Raw genomic sequence first — 16,509 nt, 5'->3', positions numbered from 1 at the left:
CCCTGGGACTTACAGACTTAAACTGGGATTGCCAGGCCATTATTACACCCACTGCTTCCAGAAGAGGAGTACCCGTTTCTGCCCTTTTCCCTTGTCAAAATCTCACTTAGTTGAAGCAGCTTCCTACTGAAGAACAAGGTGTACTTAAGATTACGTGTTTTCTGTGTCAGTGCAACAACAGTATAACTGCTATTTTCTTTTTCCCTCTCACAGGAAATAAATGCTCATTTGGGGAAGAAAACACTTTCTAACAAGAACTGGACATACAGCATTATATAGGAACAGTTGTTTATTATACCCAGTTACAAGCTCCATGATGGCTATCCAAACCTCTTGGTCTGTATCAAAGTTCCTCTATGGCCAAGAGCCACAGGGCACATGCTGCAGTAAGCCACAGAGATCCTTCAAGTCTCTATTTGGTTGCATTAAAGAGGCGGCTTTTCCTCTGTTCGCTGAAGAACCGCTACTGTGATGCCACTTAGATTGTTTCTTCCTACAGCTTGAGACACAAGTAACACCCACCTTCAACATAACTCTACTGAATGAAGTGCTGGCACGGGAGTCACTCAAACAGCTCATGGGCTGCATGCGTGGTAAGGATGACGGGTACACCCCCAACCTGCCTGTGACAATGCTCTGTACGTGGGAGTTTCCAAGTTAGGTGTCGATTTACCATTCCATACACGTGAAAGTGAACTCTGTTGTATACAAAATCACATGGACACAACAGATTTTTGTACATGTTGGGAAAGTCGCAAGGTAAAAGTTCAGTATCTGACATTCTTGCCCATGGTAATAAGCTGTGCAAAGACCTCCAGGGCAAGGAACTGGGACACTCACATACTAAGAGGCAAGTAAATGCAAGGCAGCAAACTATTACCCAAAACAGTTATAACGTATTTCACTGGTGCAACTGATTATTCTGCTGAAGTCTTTCTTACAGCTCCTGCAGCAATCTCCAGAACCAAAGAGAATTATGATATTTTGGATAATTTAAAACACAGTAGACAAAAATCTACCCTTACGTGATCTATGTTTCAAAATCACCAGACGCATTGGAAATGAGGCAGAAAACAAATAATAGATAATAACAAAATGATTATAATTGTAAGCAATAATAACTATATTCACTCTTAAATGTACCAATTTTCTAAAGACTGTGATTGACCTAGACAGGAATTTTCTCAGGGGAAGCTTTCAAACCTTTTGATTACGTTGTAATTAAGGCAGAGAGGAAGTAGCTGTTGATCAGTATGAAACATGGAGACCTCGAAACACATACATCCCAATGTCATATACCACTTTTTAAATTTTTTGTCAGTTACAATATGTTAATTTTATTTTTGCAGTCATCAAGTGCCAGACGTAGCATGAATAACAGACCAGACCAGTGAAGCACCACTTTTCTGCTGTCTAGATTAATGCCACTGCATCACAGTAATGTGTTAGCACAATCGTTTCTTAACAACTGCAAACAATCTACAAGGCTATTATATTTAATTGCTATTTAGATAGTTTATAAATCTACTGTAAACAATAGCGGGGATGTACTCATAATGCTGCTATAAGATTAGTTACTAATGTCATGGAATAAACCAGGCCATGAACTCAGCGTATCAGCAACTCCATGATAATGCTGACTTCTATGTCCTTGATTTGCAATAAAAGCGAGGAAGCATAGCTCTCTTTTGTTTAGACACACATTAATTATGTTGCCTTTCCAATGATATTGGATCATGACGCTCATTAAATTCACACCTTGCCTAATCCCACGATAACTTACTCATGAGTGCTATATGTTATATAAACAAAAATCACATATAGTATCTGAGCTACGATCTATGCAAAAAGCTACTTTATAAATCTTTGTGAATGCACAGAAGATTACAGTAAGACTGCCTTGCCCTCAAAGCGGATAGTCTGGATCTACTGCGTCCTCCCCTTGGAGCTGCCTGAAGAACGGTGCAGGCTGTAGCACTGTGCAAAATGTCTTTGAAGGATTGGACTGCCCAGCCCTTTGGTCTTCGTCTGTGTAAGTGATGTGTATCTATAAAGAGTGTATGCTCAGGAACTCATGCTCTTTGTTCCTCGCCTTTACTGATAGCTTCTGACTAATAAGCCATCATGGAACAGCATGGACAGAAATGCCATTCTAACATGCCTGGGTTTCCCCTACAGACATCATAATCTGCCCTTACACTTAAAATCTTTTTAAATGATCTCTGATATTTCAAAGACTCATCTCACACTGATATCAAGCCTTCAATTATGCCCAGACTGATCAATCTGTAACACAATCTAAAATGAAAAAAATTCAACCTACTCTGGAAGAAAAAAAAAGCAATGTTGCGAGATGGGATAATGTCCAAGATAACTGTCTGGACTTGGTGCCAGAGGAGGAATTTTCTCTGTTTTCTTTAACAAAATATATGAAAGTAGCATCCTAACAGCAAGGAGCAAAGTCAAAAAAGACAGCAAAATGCTGTGCTATAAAGTCGTATTTATGTTTTCTACTATTTTTACTACTACAGTGGTAGATGATCCCAGAGAACTCTGTACGTTACTCAAACGCTGAAGCAGACCAGGATCACAGAATCACAGAATCATTAAGGTTGGAAAAGACCTTTAAGATCATCAAGTCCAACCGTCAACCCAACACCACCATGCCCACTAAACCATGCTCACAGGATGCCTGTGAGCATCTTCTACATGAGAAACGCAAGCAGGTTTAACACAAAGCTTTGTCCTTCCGGCTACTATTGCTGATCCAGCCTATCTTGCTGTACGATATGTGTGCCTTGGTCACCCCACTGTGCACACTGTTCGAGTTGCCAGTTATCTTTATGATGGACCGACGTTCTAGTGGATGACATCTACCTGTGCAGACTCCACAGCCATTTACCACTTCACACAGATAGCGCATCCAATGCAAGATAGACCGCGTGTCTTAAAATGTCTCATTAGGAATGAGACAAATAGGAATGAGAAAATTCTGAATAACTCTTACATTTGCATTTCTGTTTGGGACAGTTCAGAGTCTGTGAAGCAACACTTGAAAATAACTGTTTGCTTTCTTTGCACACAAAACTTCTCTCTTCTATTTCTGTGAATGCACTGGCCCCTGCCATGAACGGTGAAGTAAAAATGTGCAGTGTTCTGCGATACTATCTATATATAATAGATATATAGATAGTATATATAGATATATATATTACCAAGTAATACCTCTTAGTCACTATTGATCAAGCTCTTCTTATATATAACACATGTTTATATGAGCACATGAATACTACTAGTGTATTACTTCACCACACCCTGGCCCCCAACTAAAGTGACAAATACTTTGATCTGCACAGGTTTCTGTTTCCCTCATTAATGTTGTTTCCACCAGCTTAAAACAGACCTTTCTGATACCACTTTGCTTCCACAGAAGTGAAAGTTTTACGTGTTGGCCGATTGTCGGGTCCTTCAGCCTTCTTTCCTCCCTGCCAATCAATGCTTTATTTTCTCTTGCAAATCAACAGTATACCTGACTTTTTAACCCTTCTTCTCCAGGGCTGTGCTGGCCTTGAAGCTGTCAGTGATATACGCTCGCCACAATTACATATCTGCAGGCAGTACTCTGCATTTCACTGTCTGGCTCAGGCTGAGTCAGCATGAAAGCCTAAGTCACTTTAACACAGTGCGGCAGGAGTTTTATCCGCTCTGATCCTTCGGCGCAAACACAGTGGGGAAGTCATAACCCCATTGTATGGAAAAAAAAAGATGCAAGGACATTTACAGGTTGGTGATGATGGATTTGAATGTCTCTTTTTTCAAGGAGGACTTGGCTAAAATAGAGAGAGAGCCTACAAGAGTGTTGAACATGCCCAAAGCTGTGTGCTCATAACCTGTTTGGTTTTTTTGTCCTCATCACAAGCTGTCTTGTTGATAGAGATTCAACATGGGGTCATGATGTCATTATCCATGAAGTACATACCACTTCTACTTTTTTTTTTTTTTTAATAATAACACGGACCATCTATTCCATCTTACCCATATGCAATGGGTAAAATCCTGGTTGACTGATTTAAAGAGCCCATTGATCTAAACTGGGCCAGGATGTCATATCTTCACCACTGGAACAACTGAACTAACTTCCAAGGACACATGTCACAGAGGAAAAGGAGGTTTAGCCTCACTGAAGAGGGCAGCCACTTTCACTTCCACTGACAGAAACCTGTCTATATTTTTTCTGGACACTACATGTCAAATGAGAAAATAAATGCTATCATACAGCAAACAGAACCTACCAGTAGAAGAGCCAGAGGAACCTTGCCACACAGCAAGAGTTCGGGGGGTTTTGCTGCCCTTTAGCTTGTTCTTAGCTGAGCTCCGTAGTCACCAGTACTATCACAGAGACTCAGAAGTCTTTTGCAAATCTTCCACAAAAATTTTACAAAATGTAAATAAAATTTGTGTTTACCATTGGCTAAAATAACCTCTGTCTTAGAACCTGAACCACAAAGGCGTTAGAAATGTCAGTTCTTCAAACTTTTCTGTTTTGACATTTTGGTGCCTTATCATAGTGAATTTTCCCTTTCCTTTTCCCGAGATGGTATGGAGGTAATAGAGAACAGAATAGATCTGTTTTTCTTATCTTACAGATAAAACTGTAAAAAGTGTAAGTTTACTGTAGATTACCAAAAGACAAATACAGGCAAATTTTCCACCCCTTTCTGTGGGATATTATATCTTTTTTTTTTTATATATCAAATATGAAGTGACTAAGTGATTATATGATCCATGGATATAGGTATGACTACAATGTTTTTGGGCAGGATTTTTGAGTTATATGAAAATACAGTCCATAATGAAAGTTGTCACCTAATCTTTCCCAACTCTGATTTAGAAAAAAGTTCAATGAGATTTTGACCTGTCTTCTCATTGACTATGTATTTGGTTTCTATGGGTGGCTATTTCTAAAGAATTTTAGACTTCTGAGATATAATTTTCTTGTTTCTTCATTACATAAAGCTATGCAATTTTTACACAAGAAGCACAGAAGTCCTATTTTATGAGCCACTGGACTTGCAGTTATTATTAGCTAACAGATAGAAGACTGACTATTCAGATACACGTTGTTACACATACACATGTTGAACAACATGATAGTCTAGATGATAGGCACGTAATGTTATTTTCATCGCTCCCGGCAGGCTGCTGCACAGAAATGTCCTGATGATTGATTGTGCCTATCAAACATGCGTGTCTATGCTTGTTTGCATGTGTCTTGTGTGTCTTGCACTTGCTGGTGTGTAAATACATATGTACACTCACAAATATCTATGTGAAAAAATAATTTGCTTTCTAGCACAATGATATGTCAATTTTCCAATATATTTGCTTACCAAAGAGTTATTGATATGAGACTGGACAGAAAAGTGCACTACCTGTGTGCACAGCTTACAAACTGATTCAAATCTTAGCTGCATGCTAGAGCAGTGATAATAGAATAAGAATCAAGGGAAGGGGAAAGGAAACATCTTTTATCTCCCCTCTCTATTTATTCACTATAAAGCTGCTGGGCCTTTTATTGTTCCACATGAAAAACAGTAATAGAGGAATAATGCTCCTATAAAACATATGATTTTCTCATTATTTCTTCACATTTTTCAGATACAGCCAAGCAGTTATTCTCACAAAAGGCTTGCAATATCTAATCCGTAATAGTTAATATTTTTAAGTTACCTTTGATACCAGGACACGTTCATTGCATTTCACTAAGCAAAATAATGAAGCAACTTCTATGTTAAACTTAACCTTGCTTCCACTTATAAATGTTCCGGCTCTTTAGAACTCACAAAACTTTTATTGAATATATCCAGCCGTGATAAGTATAAATGTATGTTTCCCTGTTTTCCAAAACTGCCTGTGTTTTCTGTCTGCATTCTCCATTCCCCTTTTCTGAGATGGAGAAAATTTTTCATATTGAGTATCACTTTTGAAACTAGGGAACATGCATTTAATGCTTATCTTCTCCTCCAACTTCATCTATATTTAAGTGGAGTGGGTACCTAGAAAGTAATGATTGAAAATGGAAATTAGTTCAGTAGAATACCTTCAAAGAAATCAACAATTTTTTTTTTGTTTGAATTGAATTATTTAGACAGAAAAGCAAAAAACATTTACATTTTACAATGCTAGTTTGAGAAATCCAAAAGGAAATCCAATGTGTAGCATCAACCTAGGAGGAATACAGTTTTATCTAAGACTTTTAGGTAACTGTAATTCTTATGTTAAGAAAAATATTATATTGACCATGCTCACCATGACCCTGATAAAAAGCAGTTCTTGTATCAAAAATAAAGCAGCGGAAAGCTTTTCCAAGTATGCTAGTAAGTGGCTTTCATATAATTTCATAACAGGATCTGACCACTTAGCACATTCCAACTGACACAAAGAAAAAGAACCCGAGAGTCTCCAGTCTTGCAAAATTATACACAAGCTAACTTTAGCTGCTGGTCAAAAGTTGCTATTAAAACAGCCTTTTTGCATGCCTTTTTTCTGTAGATATTTGCACTTTGTGGTTCAAATCCTCAGCCTCCGACACAGTAAGTTTTCCAGCTGGAATCTACAAATGTAATAAAAGCATTTGGAAGAGAAAATAAAAAAGCTCTAGTAGCTTCCTTAATTTCTCATTGCCTTCAGAAGGGCATGACTTCATCGTTTGCTAGAATTATGGTCAAGTCCTTTAAGACTCAACTAGGTGGGCAATGCTCAACCATACAGGTTCCCTTTCTTCATAGAAACATCCTCAGCCAGACAAAGGATCTCCAAATATGCTTTGAAGTGCAGAAGTTCTGTAAGGAACCTCTCATACATTTTAAATAAGAAATCATACCTGAGGTTAATAACACATTAAAATGTTCTTGTTTATTTCTGGTGTTCAGAATAAATTCAAGCAGACGTTTTCCTCTCAGTTTTACTGCCATTTGCCTCATTAGCACCATGATTAAAATGATGAAATAAAGTCTTGATATTTCCATATGTGATTTTAAGTTACTCATATAAAAATTCAGCAAGTCAAAAGAGCAAAAGTCTTTGAAAATAAAAACAGCAGATTAAATATATTTATTTAGGATTACTTCATTAGCATTAATTAAGCTTCTACTTGGCTCATGAACCCCGAGAGATCTTTTCTTCTTCATTTGCAAATGGAAGTGTTTTTGCCAGGAGGGGGTGCCAGGTATCTACAGCATTAATTATGCAAAAAGAAAACACATGGCAAATATTTTGCGGAAAGATAAGTTACCAATTTTTATAGTAGTTGTACTCTAAACCTTGATAGAGCAAACAGTAGATGAAGCTTTCAGCAACTAATGGCTGTTAAAGCATCTGTTGAGCAAGGTGTGTGTCTAGCACAGTCCTGCTAATTTCTCATTTAGTAAAATTAGTCTAGTGCTTATCTGGGTACTTGGCAAATAATGTAACTTCAAAGAACTTTTCTACTGCAGTATTTCTATTACCTAAAACAGTATCTGAAAGCCATAGAAAAAAGCTAGAATTTTTAAGAGAAGGCAATTCTCTTAAATTGGAAATGTCACGTTAATACAGCAATTCAACAATCTGATAGCTATTTGCTTTTTTGTGGGGCAATAGGTGTTGATGGGGGGGAAGGCACAATGGATCTCCAAACAAGACAACCAGGATACGGGTGACTGATTGCAAAGCAGAGGGGTAGAGAGTTTTTGAACTGGTACATTTATTAATAACAATTAAAGAAGATTTAGCTCTGTTTTGTTTCTGGCTTTCTGTTTGTATGCTTGTTTTTAGGTAGTTTTAATATAAGGTGAGGTTCTTTTTCACTGTTTTTTTTATTTTCATTCTTTTTGTAAAAGCTTCAGCTCCTAAGCCGTATTATCTGTGAGTACCCTGTTCCATTTTTCGGAACAAGAGGGCAATTTCTTGTCTTCTAATATTTAAAATATTTTCTAAAAATTGATGAGAGCATCCTGAATCCACAATTCAGCTACAGTCAACAAATTGTTCTTTGTGTATACAGCAGAATAGGTAATTCTTCACAACTATGACCTAAATTACATTAAAGCATATAAAAGCTCATCTTCAGTCCTACTATTTGATAATGCTATGTTTTGTTGATGGCATCAAATTTTGACAAGGAAAGCCATCGAGCTTTTACAAAATGATCTTTTTAGTATTCTGGATAGCTTTACTGTTTTCTTGATTTCTGCTTTGTTAAAATATGCATTTATTTATGCATAGACATTCATACATAAGTCAATTGGTCATTATTTATGCTGATCCAGCCAAATATATAACTCAAGCTCCCTTCAAAAACACTTAATATATCAAAAGAAAAATGAGCTCAATGCAATAAATAATATAAAATACCTATTATAAATACAAAGGCAAAGTGACTTACGTGGATATGTGTTCATAGAATACGGTGAAAATAAAGTATTTCTTTCAAAATAAACAGCATGTTACCACCCAGGCAGAAGAAACTTTACGTAAAACTTCTAAGAAAAAGGTACGTCCAACTGAACAACTTCTAACCAGACTTCGCCGGGAGCTACTTGAAGTAATACATCTGATAACTAATCAGAAGAACTATCCCTGTTGCAAGAAGCACTGCAGAGAAACACTACATCTTCCACAGAAGACGCTGCATACACTGGAGAGCAGAGGTCACTTTATGTATTCAGGCTTTGTCGTGGGTTAACTACTGCAATACATCTCCATGGACAGACCCAGGCAGAAAGGGCTGCGTCCCCTGTGCCAGATACAAGCCAGGTGCAGCACCGGAACGTGAAAACCTTTGCTACAAACTATTGGAGACGATAAGGCCAAAGAAGCGAGAACATTGGATAAAAACCTGGGTATTTCAACACCAGAGGCCCTTTAAAACCCCCCAAAGAATTCTCCTCCTCAGTAAAGCCCTCCTACCAGGCATGGGATATCTCTTTCTCAGACACATGCCATGAGGTCTCGAATCAAGTGAACCAGAGGCAGAAAAATGTTGATGAAACCAATTAGGTATGTAGTTGTGCTGGTTTGTTTTCCCTGGAAATACTTAATGCTGCAGTAATGGATTCTATAGAGGTGAGGTAAAGAGAGAATCAACTGACCTCTTTCAAAATTTTAATCAAATACGTGCAGATATGAGAAATATTTAGGAAATACCTACGCAGCTCTCTAACATACTAAGACACACAGAAATGGTATTTCAGAATTGGCACAGGTCTAACACTGTTAAAAGGCAACCATTTAAAGAGTGTGACCTTGAAGACAGTTCTCAAAAATAACAGCTATGTGACCTTAAAACACATTAATTCATTAGATAAAAGTTTCTTCTCCCCAACGGCAAACATTTGCAATTTCACCAGCAAAATGTCATGACTTAAACAGCAGATGTTTCTCTGAGCTTTTCTCTTAATCTTTATGAAATCCTCTACTCTAGATAAATAGCAAGAAACTGGAATAACATGCACCCACGGTGGTAGCTTCAAAACTATGGTATTATGGCCCAGTCATCTGGTGTCTGATATAAACCTTCACTAGCCACATGTGGCCTGCTGTCCCATTAGCCCTAGAAATTATTCCTAACAGTAGACAACTTAGACTTATGCATGATTTTCACAAGGATGTAAAATATTACTGTATAGTTGATTTCACTGCAGCTGTACTCCCTCCTCTGGGCAGTAAGCAGTTCCTGGCTTCATACAAATATTTCTGCTCAAACATTTTATTTCTATTTTTTTTCTCTCTTCATCTATTTGAAACTCTTGAGAATTCTCCCTCATCTGAAGAACTCAAATTAAGATTCCTGTGTAGGCTACATTGTTAGTTAGATCTTCTGCAGAACTAAGCACTGGAAACATCTTATTTTACACTATAGCCTATTTATTGAAAATACTTGATCCAAGTCCATGTGTCACCCCTCACCATTTGGACTTAATCCAGGACCTTCCAAATAGTTATAGTGTAAAGTTAGGATCTTTGGCTCAGACACACTTGTGCCTTGTGCTTCACGTCTTGTGCCAACATTGCTGACCAGTCATAGCTATAGTATTGCTGTTCCCTTCTGCACTGCACCCGGAAGGGTGCTGCTCCTCTGCGTTTTAGAGACCTACATGTACTCTATGTTTATGTGATGGCCACAGGGTACGTGTCATGGATATTTCTGGATGAAAGTTTTGTATATAAAGTTAGTTTGTTCTGCACTTGTTCTTCAGTTTTAATGAATGGCTCTTGGAGATTACTCAGGTAAATAACGCTACGATTATTTTGTTTAGAGTATGTATTCCACTGCTTGTTTTACTTCCCACGAATTATTACTAGTTCCTTAGCATATGGAAAAGACACATAAGTATTGTGGGGGGACTTGGGTAAACCAATCGTAGTGTGTTTGGCACCGTGGATCTGTGAGACTGCACCTTTCTTTGAACCCACGCCCATGCTATCGATGGCTACCGCTGACGGATTAGCTCTCCCTTTACGACTTCCTCTTTAACCAGTTTCCCTGCTGATCGCTTCCTGTACTATTTTTATTCAAAACTCACTGATAAAGTGTTTGTTCTAATGACAAATTTTATAACTGAGAACCATTACGGCAATGTGTCCTCAGTCACACCTCTTTCCTCTGCCTAACCTATTCTGCTGGAACGATCTCTACTGTCCCGTTTCTGCTAGAGGCAGCTGTTCCTTTGGACAGCAGCAACAACCACTATTCACAACAGTCTTTGTTCATTCATGCTCCTTCCACATTTTTGGCTTGCTGCTGAAGTGGGAGGGTAATGTGGCAAGGCACTTCTGTCACTTTAGAAACCTCCTTTCATCACATAAACAACCTCAAGAGGACATCCTCCTTATTGGCAATTCTTACGGAGGTGATCTTCAGCATACTGTCACTGCAGGTGTACATCGATATGACAACACTTGGTACCGTTCAGAGTGCACAGAAGATTTTGTGTTTTAATCAAAGTTGTTATTTCCTAATTCTGCAGACCATATGGCACCATAAAGCCCAAAGTAGAACAGGTATTTTTAAAGCATGACATTAACTTTAGTAGGGACATTAACAAAGATGAGTAATGTTACCCTCACTGAAGTATGAATTATGCCAATGTTTTCAAATTTGGATGATTAAGGTTGTACCTAAAATGACCACCTATTCTTTTGCAGTTCTGAGACTTAACAGGATTCCATCTGTGCCTGTACCTGAAAGTATTCATACATATTTCCAGAATGGCAATCTAGGCAAAACTGATAAAGATAGCATTATTCTGGTTTATTATTTTTCTGAAGTTTATGATTGGTAAGTCTGCCCCTGTTCTTAAGATACATATCAGGAAAACAAAAAATTCATTTCTCAGTAATCACTGGACATAATTTTAGTTACACTTTAGATTACTAATCAGAGATACAGCACAGACAAATCTCATGAATTGCAATTTAATTTAAAATATGTTTAAATTCTGTTCAGTTTTGCAAATGCATCACCTTTCTGCTACAACCTACATAATTGGAACATTCCATAGTACTGCCTGTTAAACAACCTACATATTTGTTACCATCAATCTTGTCACCATGCTCTCATTATTAATAAATTAATGTGGTTAATTATTAAAACATACCAAGCACATTCCAATTATTTTTCCTATCTGCCTCTACTTGCTTAATGCAACACATTCTAACCAGAAAAAATTTTTACACTCCCACCATCTTGATGAATGATATAAGCAACGGGGTATATTCTCTAGACATTCAACTTACAGCTTCTCTGCATGAACAAGTCAGACATGCAAAGAGGCTTTGGGACCATACCTGCAGCATTAATGAGCTTATTAGAACATTGTAACACAGATTATCTGAATTTCATATTCAGAGAGTTGGAGCTTTTATAAGTCTCTTGCCTTCAACTACCAACACAAGTCAGTTTAAAGTCACTGCTGTTCTAAAACCACAATTTTTTTCTTCTAATACTGACATCGGTCATGATGGTCATGGATGATTTATGATCATAAAAAATGGTAAAACTTTTGGTAGAAAACAATTGTGGTGGGTTGACCCCGGCTGAACATCAGGTGCCCACCAAAGCCACTCTGTCGCTCCCCTCCTCAGCTGGGCAGGGGAGACAAAGTATAATAAAAAACCTGGGGGCCAAGATAAGGACAAGGGAGAGATCACCCACCAATTACCGTCATCAGCAAAACAGACTTGACTTGGGAAATTAGTTTATTTTATTACCAATCGAATCAGAGTAGGGTAATGAGAAATAAACCCAAATCTTAAAACACCTTCTCCCCCTTCTTCCTTTGGGACCATACCTGCAGCATTAATGAGCTTATTAGAACATTGTAACACAGATTATCTGAATTTCATATTCAGAGAGTTGGAGCTTTTATAAGTCTCTTGCCTTCAACTACCAACACAAGTCAGTTTAAAGTCACTGCTGTTCTAAAACCACAATTTTTTTCTTCTAATACTGACATCGGTCATGATGGTCATGGATGATTTATGATCATAAAAAATGGTAAAGATTTTGGTAGAAAACAATTGTGGTGGGTTGACCCCGGCTGAACATCAGGTGCCCACCAAAGCCACTCTGTCGCTCCCCTCCTCAGCTGGGCAGGGGAGACAAAGTATAATAAAAAACCTGGGGGCCAAGATAAGGACAAGGGAGAGATCACCCACCAATTACCGTCATCAGCAAAACAGACTTGACTTGGGAAATTAGTTTATTTTATTACCAATCGAATCAGAGTAGGGTAATGAGAAATAAACCCAAATCTTAAAACACCTTCTCCCCCTTCTTCCTGGGCTCAGCTTCACTCCCGATTTCTCTGCCACCTCCCCCCTGAGCAGCACAAGTGAACAGGGAGTGGGGGTTGTGGTCAGTTCATCACACGTCGTTTCTGCTGCTCCCTCCTCCTCAAGGGGAGGACTCCTCACACAGCGTGAGGTCACTCACACAGGAAACAGTCCTCCATGAACTTCTCCAACATGAGTCCTCCCCACAGGCTGCAGTTCTCCATGAACTGCTCCAGCCTGGGTCCCTTCCAGGGAGAGCCATCCTTCAGGAAAAGCCTGCTTCAGCATGGACTCTCACAGTAGTAGCCATAAAGACGGTTATTCTGAAAATTACTTGAGTATATATTTAGATGAAGATGTGATTCTTTCAATAATTGTACAATTTGCTTATTGGGACTGGACTGGGAAAACATGTTTACAAGTTTTTAATAAAAATAAATAAATAAATAAATAGATTTCCTAAAAGCTATAACAAGATCATACTAGGCTCATGCAGAAATACGTAACGAAACTTATCTTAAGGCTTCAGTCTGTCTGGACTAAATACGTTATTAAACCATAGCATTGTTAATGACTCTGCTTACCAGTTGCTGTCCTTGGATGCCCCAGGCTGCATACTGTAAAACTGAATCCTCTACTTCTGGAGGGTTTAACTCCCAAACTTCCCTTGAAAAAATGTAAACATTTTTACTTGAACACACTGGCATCACCTTATGTACAGAACCACTGACAATGACACCATATTGAAAAAACAATGTGACCTACCTTGTGTGTATGTTATAAATCACATACGAAGCTGTGTAAGAATAATGAAAAACCTGTCACAAAAAAAGAAAGCGTAAGAATTACAAAAACAAATACTGAATTAAATACAGACTAATAAATAAATATCAACCATTATGATAGTCACAGTCTTTTAATCTGTGATAAATGATTAAACACTGATATCTTTACTATGGGAAGAAAGAGTTTACTGAATTACTTATAACCAATAGACTTGAACCAGTGTTTGAATGCTGTGTGAAGGACACATGTACTGATCTACTAATTTAACCAGACATTTAACCTGTACAGCAACTGCACAGAAAAGGTCCCAATCAGAATAATCTGCATTCCTGTTTAACAAAAGGGTTTAAAAAACCAAAACAAAGCTATACAAAAAAACCCCCAAGAACATACATTAAGAAAATAAATCACTTTTTCCTGTATTTCTTCATCAAGTTATGGTCAGGATGATTGTACAGGCATCACAGTTATTTTACTTGAAATGCAGACAGATACAGGGTCATATGATATTTTCTGACCACCTGCTATGTACAGCTTGAATGTACAGATCTTCTGTGCTATGGCTCACAGCACAGAAAAACTGAGAGCTTTCTGGGGCTCTGTTTGATGTGGCATTCCTTAAATGTGTTTCAGTCTGTTTTTTGATGGACTTTCTTTGAAATTCAGGGTAAGTTTGTTTTATCTGAGATTTCCTGTCTGCAACATTTTGGGTAAAACGAAGAGCTATTTGTCAGTAAACTTTCCTAATTCATCAGGAAGTTAACGGCAACTTCTGGTCTCAGAAACCCCAGGATTCTCTGTATGGGAGAGAAAGCAAATGTAATGTACAGTCTTATGATGCTGCCTTTATTTGTTGAAAATTTTGTTGAAGTTAAATGACAATTCTGTTGATTTCAGTCAAGTGCAAAATATCAAGTCTTGATGTATGTGGACCCAGAAGATCCATGGTGGGGAACAGCATGATACAGTGTATAATGTGATGTACTACAACACCGAAGGGCTAAAATCAAAGCAAACTATTACACATTTTCTCTAAAGTCAAACATTAGTCTATATACATATAGTGCATAACAGACATTTTGCTGTCTTCCAGACATGGGTGATTGGTTTTAACCTAGCTCATTTCTTTACCACTATGTCTCACATTATGAAAATAGCATAATTCCATAGTATTAATTAGTTTTATTATGAATTGAAATTACTTCATGGTCTTGGAATGTAACATATATTTGTGACTAATTATTACTGTACTAAGAGAAACTCTTATTTTTAATGTAAACTACTGTCAGAAAGAAACACAGGGTGACATTCAGTAGACTTACTGTAGCTTCATGTCTACAGAGTTACAGTCTCTCTTCTTGGCACATGAAGGACTTATTTCTGGACGGTATCAGGCTAGTTCCAGTTAGATGGAAACAGATACAGCTGTAAAGCCGAAGGTTTGATAGAGATATATGTGTTGGGAACTCTGTAGTTTATATGCTCTGCATCAGGAATCTTTCAGTATCCTCTCCAAAGAAGAGAGACAAAGGAGGACGACACATGGACAGAGCCATCGGAATTTGCCCTTATCGCACATGAGAGGGGTTTTGGAGGTTGTTATTTTGCCTGGATGTCATTCAGTAACAGAACCATCTGAAACATCCTTCCGCTGACTGTGTTTCCATTATTAGTTCCCTGTCAACTCACACCAAGAATTCAGCATGTCCTAAATCCTTGCTGGCTGATGCTGCAAGAAGCCCACAAAGGTCTGTAAGATTAGTAGCTGTACTTTGTGCCACAGTTGAATTTCCCTTGTATAAAACTTCCCTTTTAGACATGAATAACTTCCATTTTGCAAGTCTATCATGATTAACATCAAAAGCGTTACTTCAGTGAGAAGAATTGCACGTATATTAATAAGTATGCCCCAAAACTGTTAGGTTTTTTTTAATATTACAGCTTATGATAAAGTGTTTGGTCATGCAAGGTACCAGTCTCTTCTGAGAAGTGCTAAATGTGACAGAGAGAGTCAAATTATAACAGTATTATGATTGCTGTAAGAGGTAAAAAGACATCTAGAAGAATATTCTAAGTAATTTGATTAATTTTCTCTAAATAGCTATCATAAACATATGATGTTTATGATACTACTACTATATATATATATACACACACTACTACTATACTACTACTACCATGTCTCTATACTATATATATACGCACATCTAATTATATACGTAGTAGAAGTAGACATAGCATAATGTTTAAAGTGAGGTTTCTGGGGAAAATTAACTTGGTAATAACACGATTGAGGGCGTCTCAATATAGAGGTATTCAAGGACTGCTGGTAAGACAATGAGACAAACCATTGGCTTCAAAGCTCCTGCTTTCATTTATAAATCTTCTATCGCTAGAGGTAAGAGGTAGCAGATCAGAGGGACATAAACAGTTAAGTCACGGTGGTTTCTGCACAGGGCATACTTTGCCAGAGGCTGCTCAGAGGGGCACTTGTCGGCACCTGTTGAAGGGGACAGTCTCGCACAGCCAGTTACAGCGAAGAGGAATGGGTCTCTTGCCCTTCCAGGAAAAGGGAAAAATATATCACAGATATCGTGTGGAGAGCTGATAAGTATTTAGAATGGAAATATTTTAAAACTATATTATTAGGCAGAATGTATTTCAACAAGAAATGCTAAACTAATAAGTCATTTTAACAGCTTTAACAGAAAATATGTTATAACAACAAGAAGAACATATTTCATGTGGACTCTCCTCTTGCCTGTGGTAAAATATCTATATAAATGTTCATGTAGAAGTATCTTTGTGCTAAAAGTATTAATACCTTTGAGAGAGCTCCATAACGAGAGGAGACCAACATTACAATGAAGTCACTTTCAGATAGGATGCCGACATTTTTCTCAAACT

The 16,509-nt window shown here is 37.7% G+C and overlaps 1 protein-coding gene across 1 annotated transcript in view; it reads right to left on the bottom strand.

Moving 5' to 3' along the window:
- Nucleotides 1–16,509, bottom strand: part of LOC104620952 (inactive dipeptidyl peptidase 10-like) — an 81,636-nt gene that overhangs the window by 45,224 nt on the left and 19,903 nt on the right. Inside the window, 2 exon segments of the mRNA XM_010287318.1 lie at nucleotides 13,401–13,482; nucleotides 13,582–13,634. Coding sequence (XP_010285620.1) covers nucleotides 13,401–13,482; nucleotides 13,582–13,634 — 135 coding nt within the window.

This window comes from Phaethon lepturus, unplaced genomic scaffold, assembly GCF_000687285.1.
Source record: "Phaethon lepturus isolate BGI_N335 unplaced genomic scaffold, ASM68728v1 scaffold7320, whole genome shotgun sequence".
NCBI lineage: Eukaryota > Metazoa > Chordata > Aves > Phaethontiformes > Phaethontidae > Phaethon > Phaethon lepturus.
This window is presented reverse-complemented; position numbering and strand designations above follow the sequence as displayed.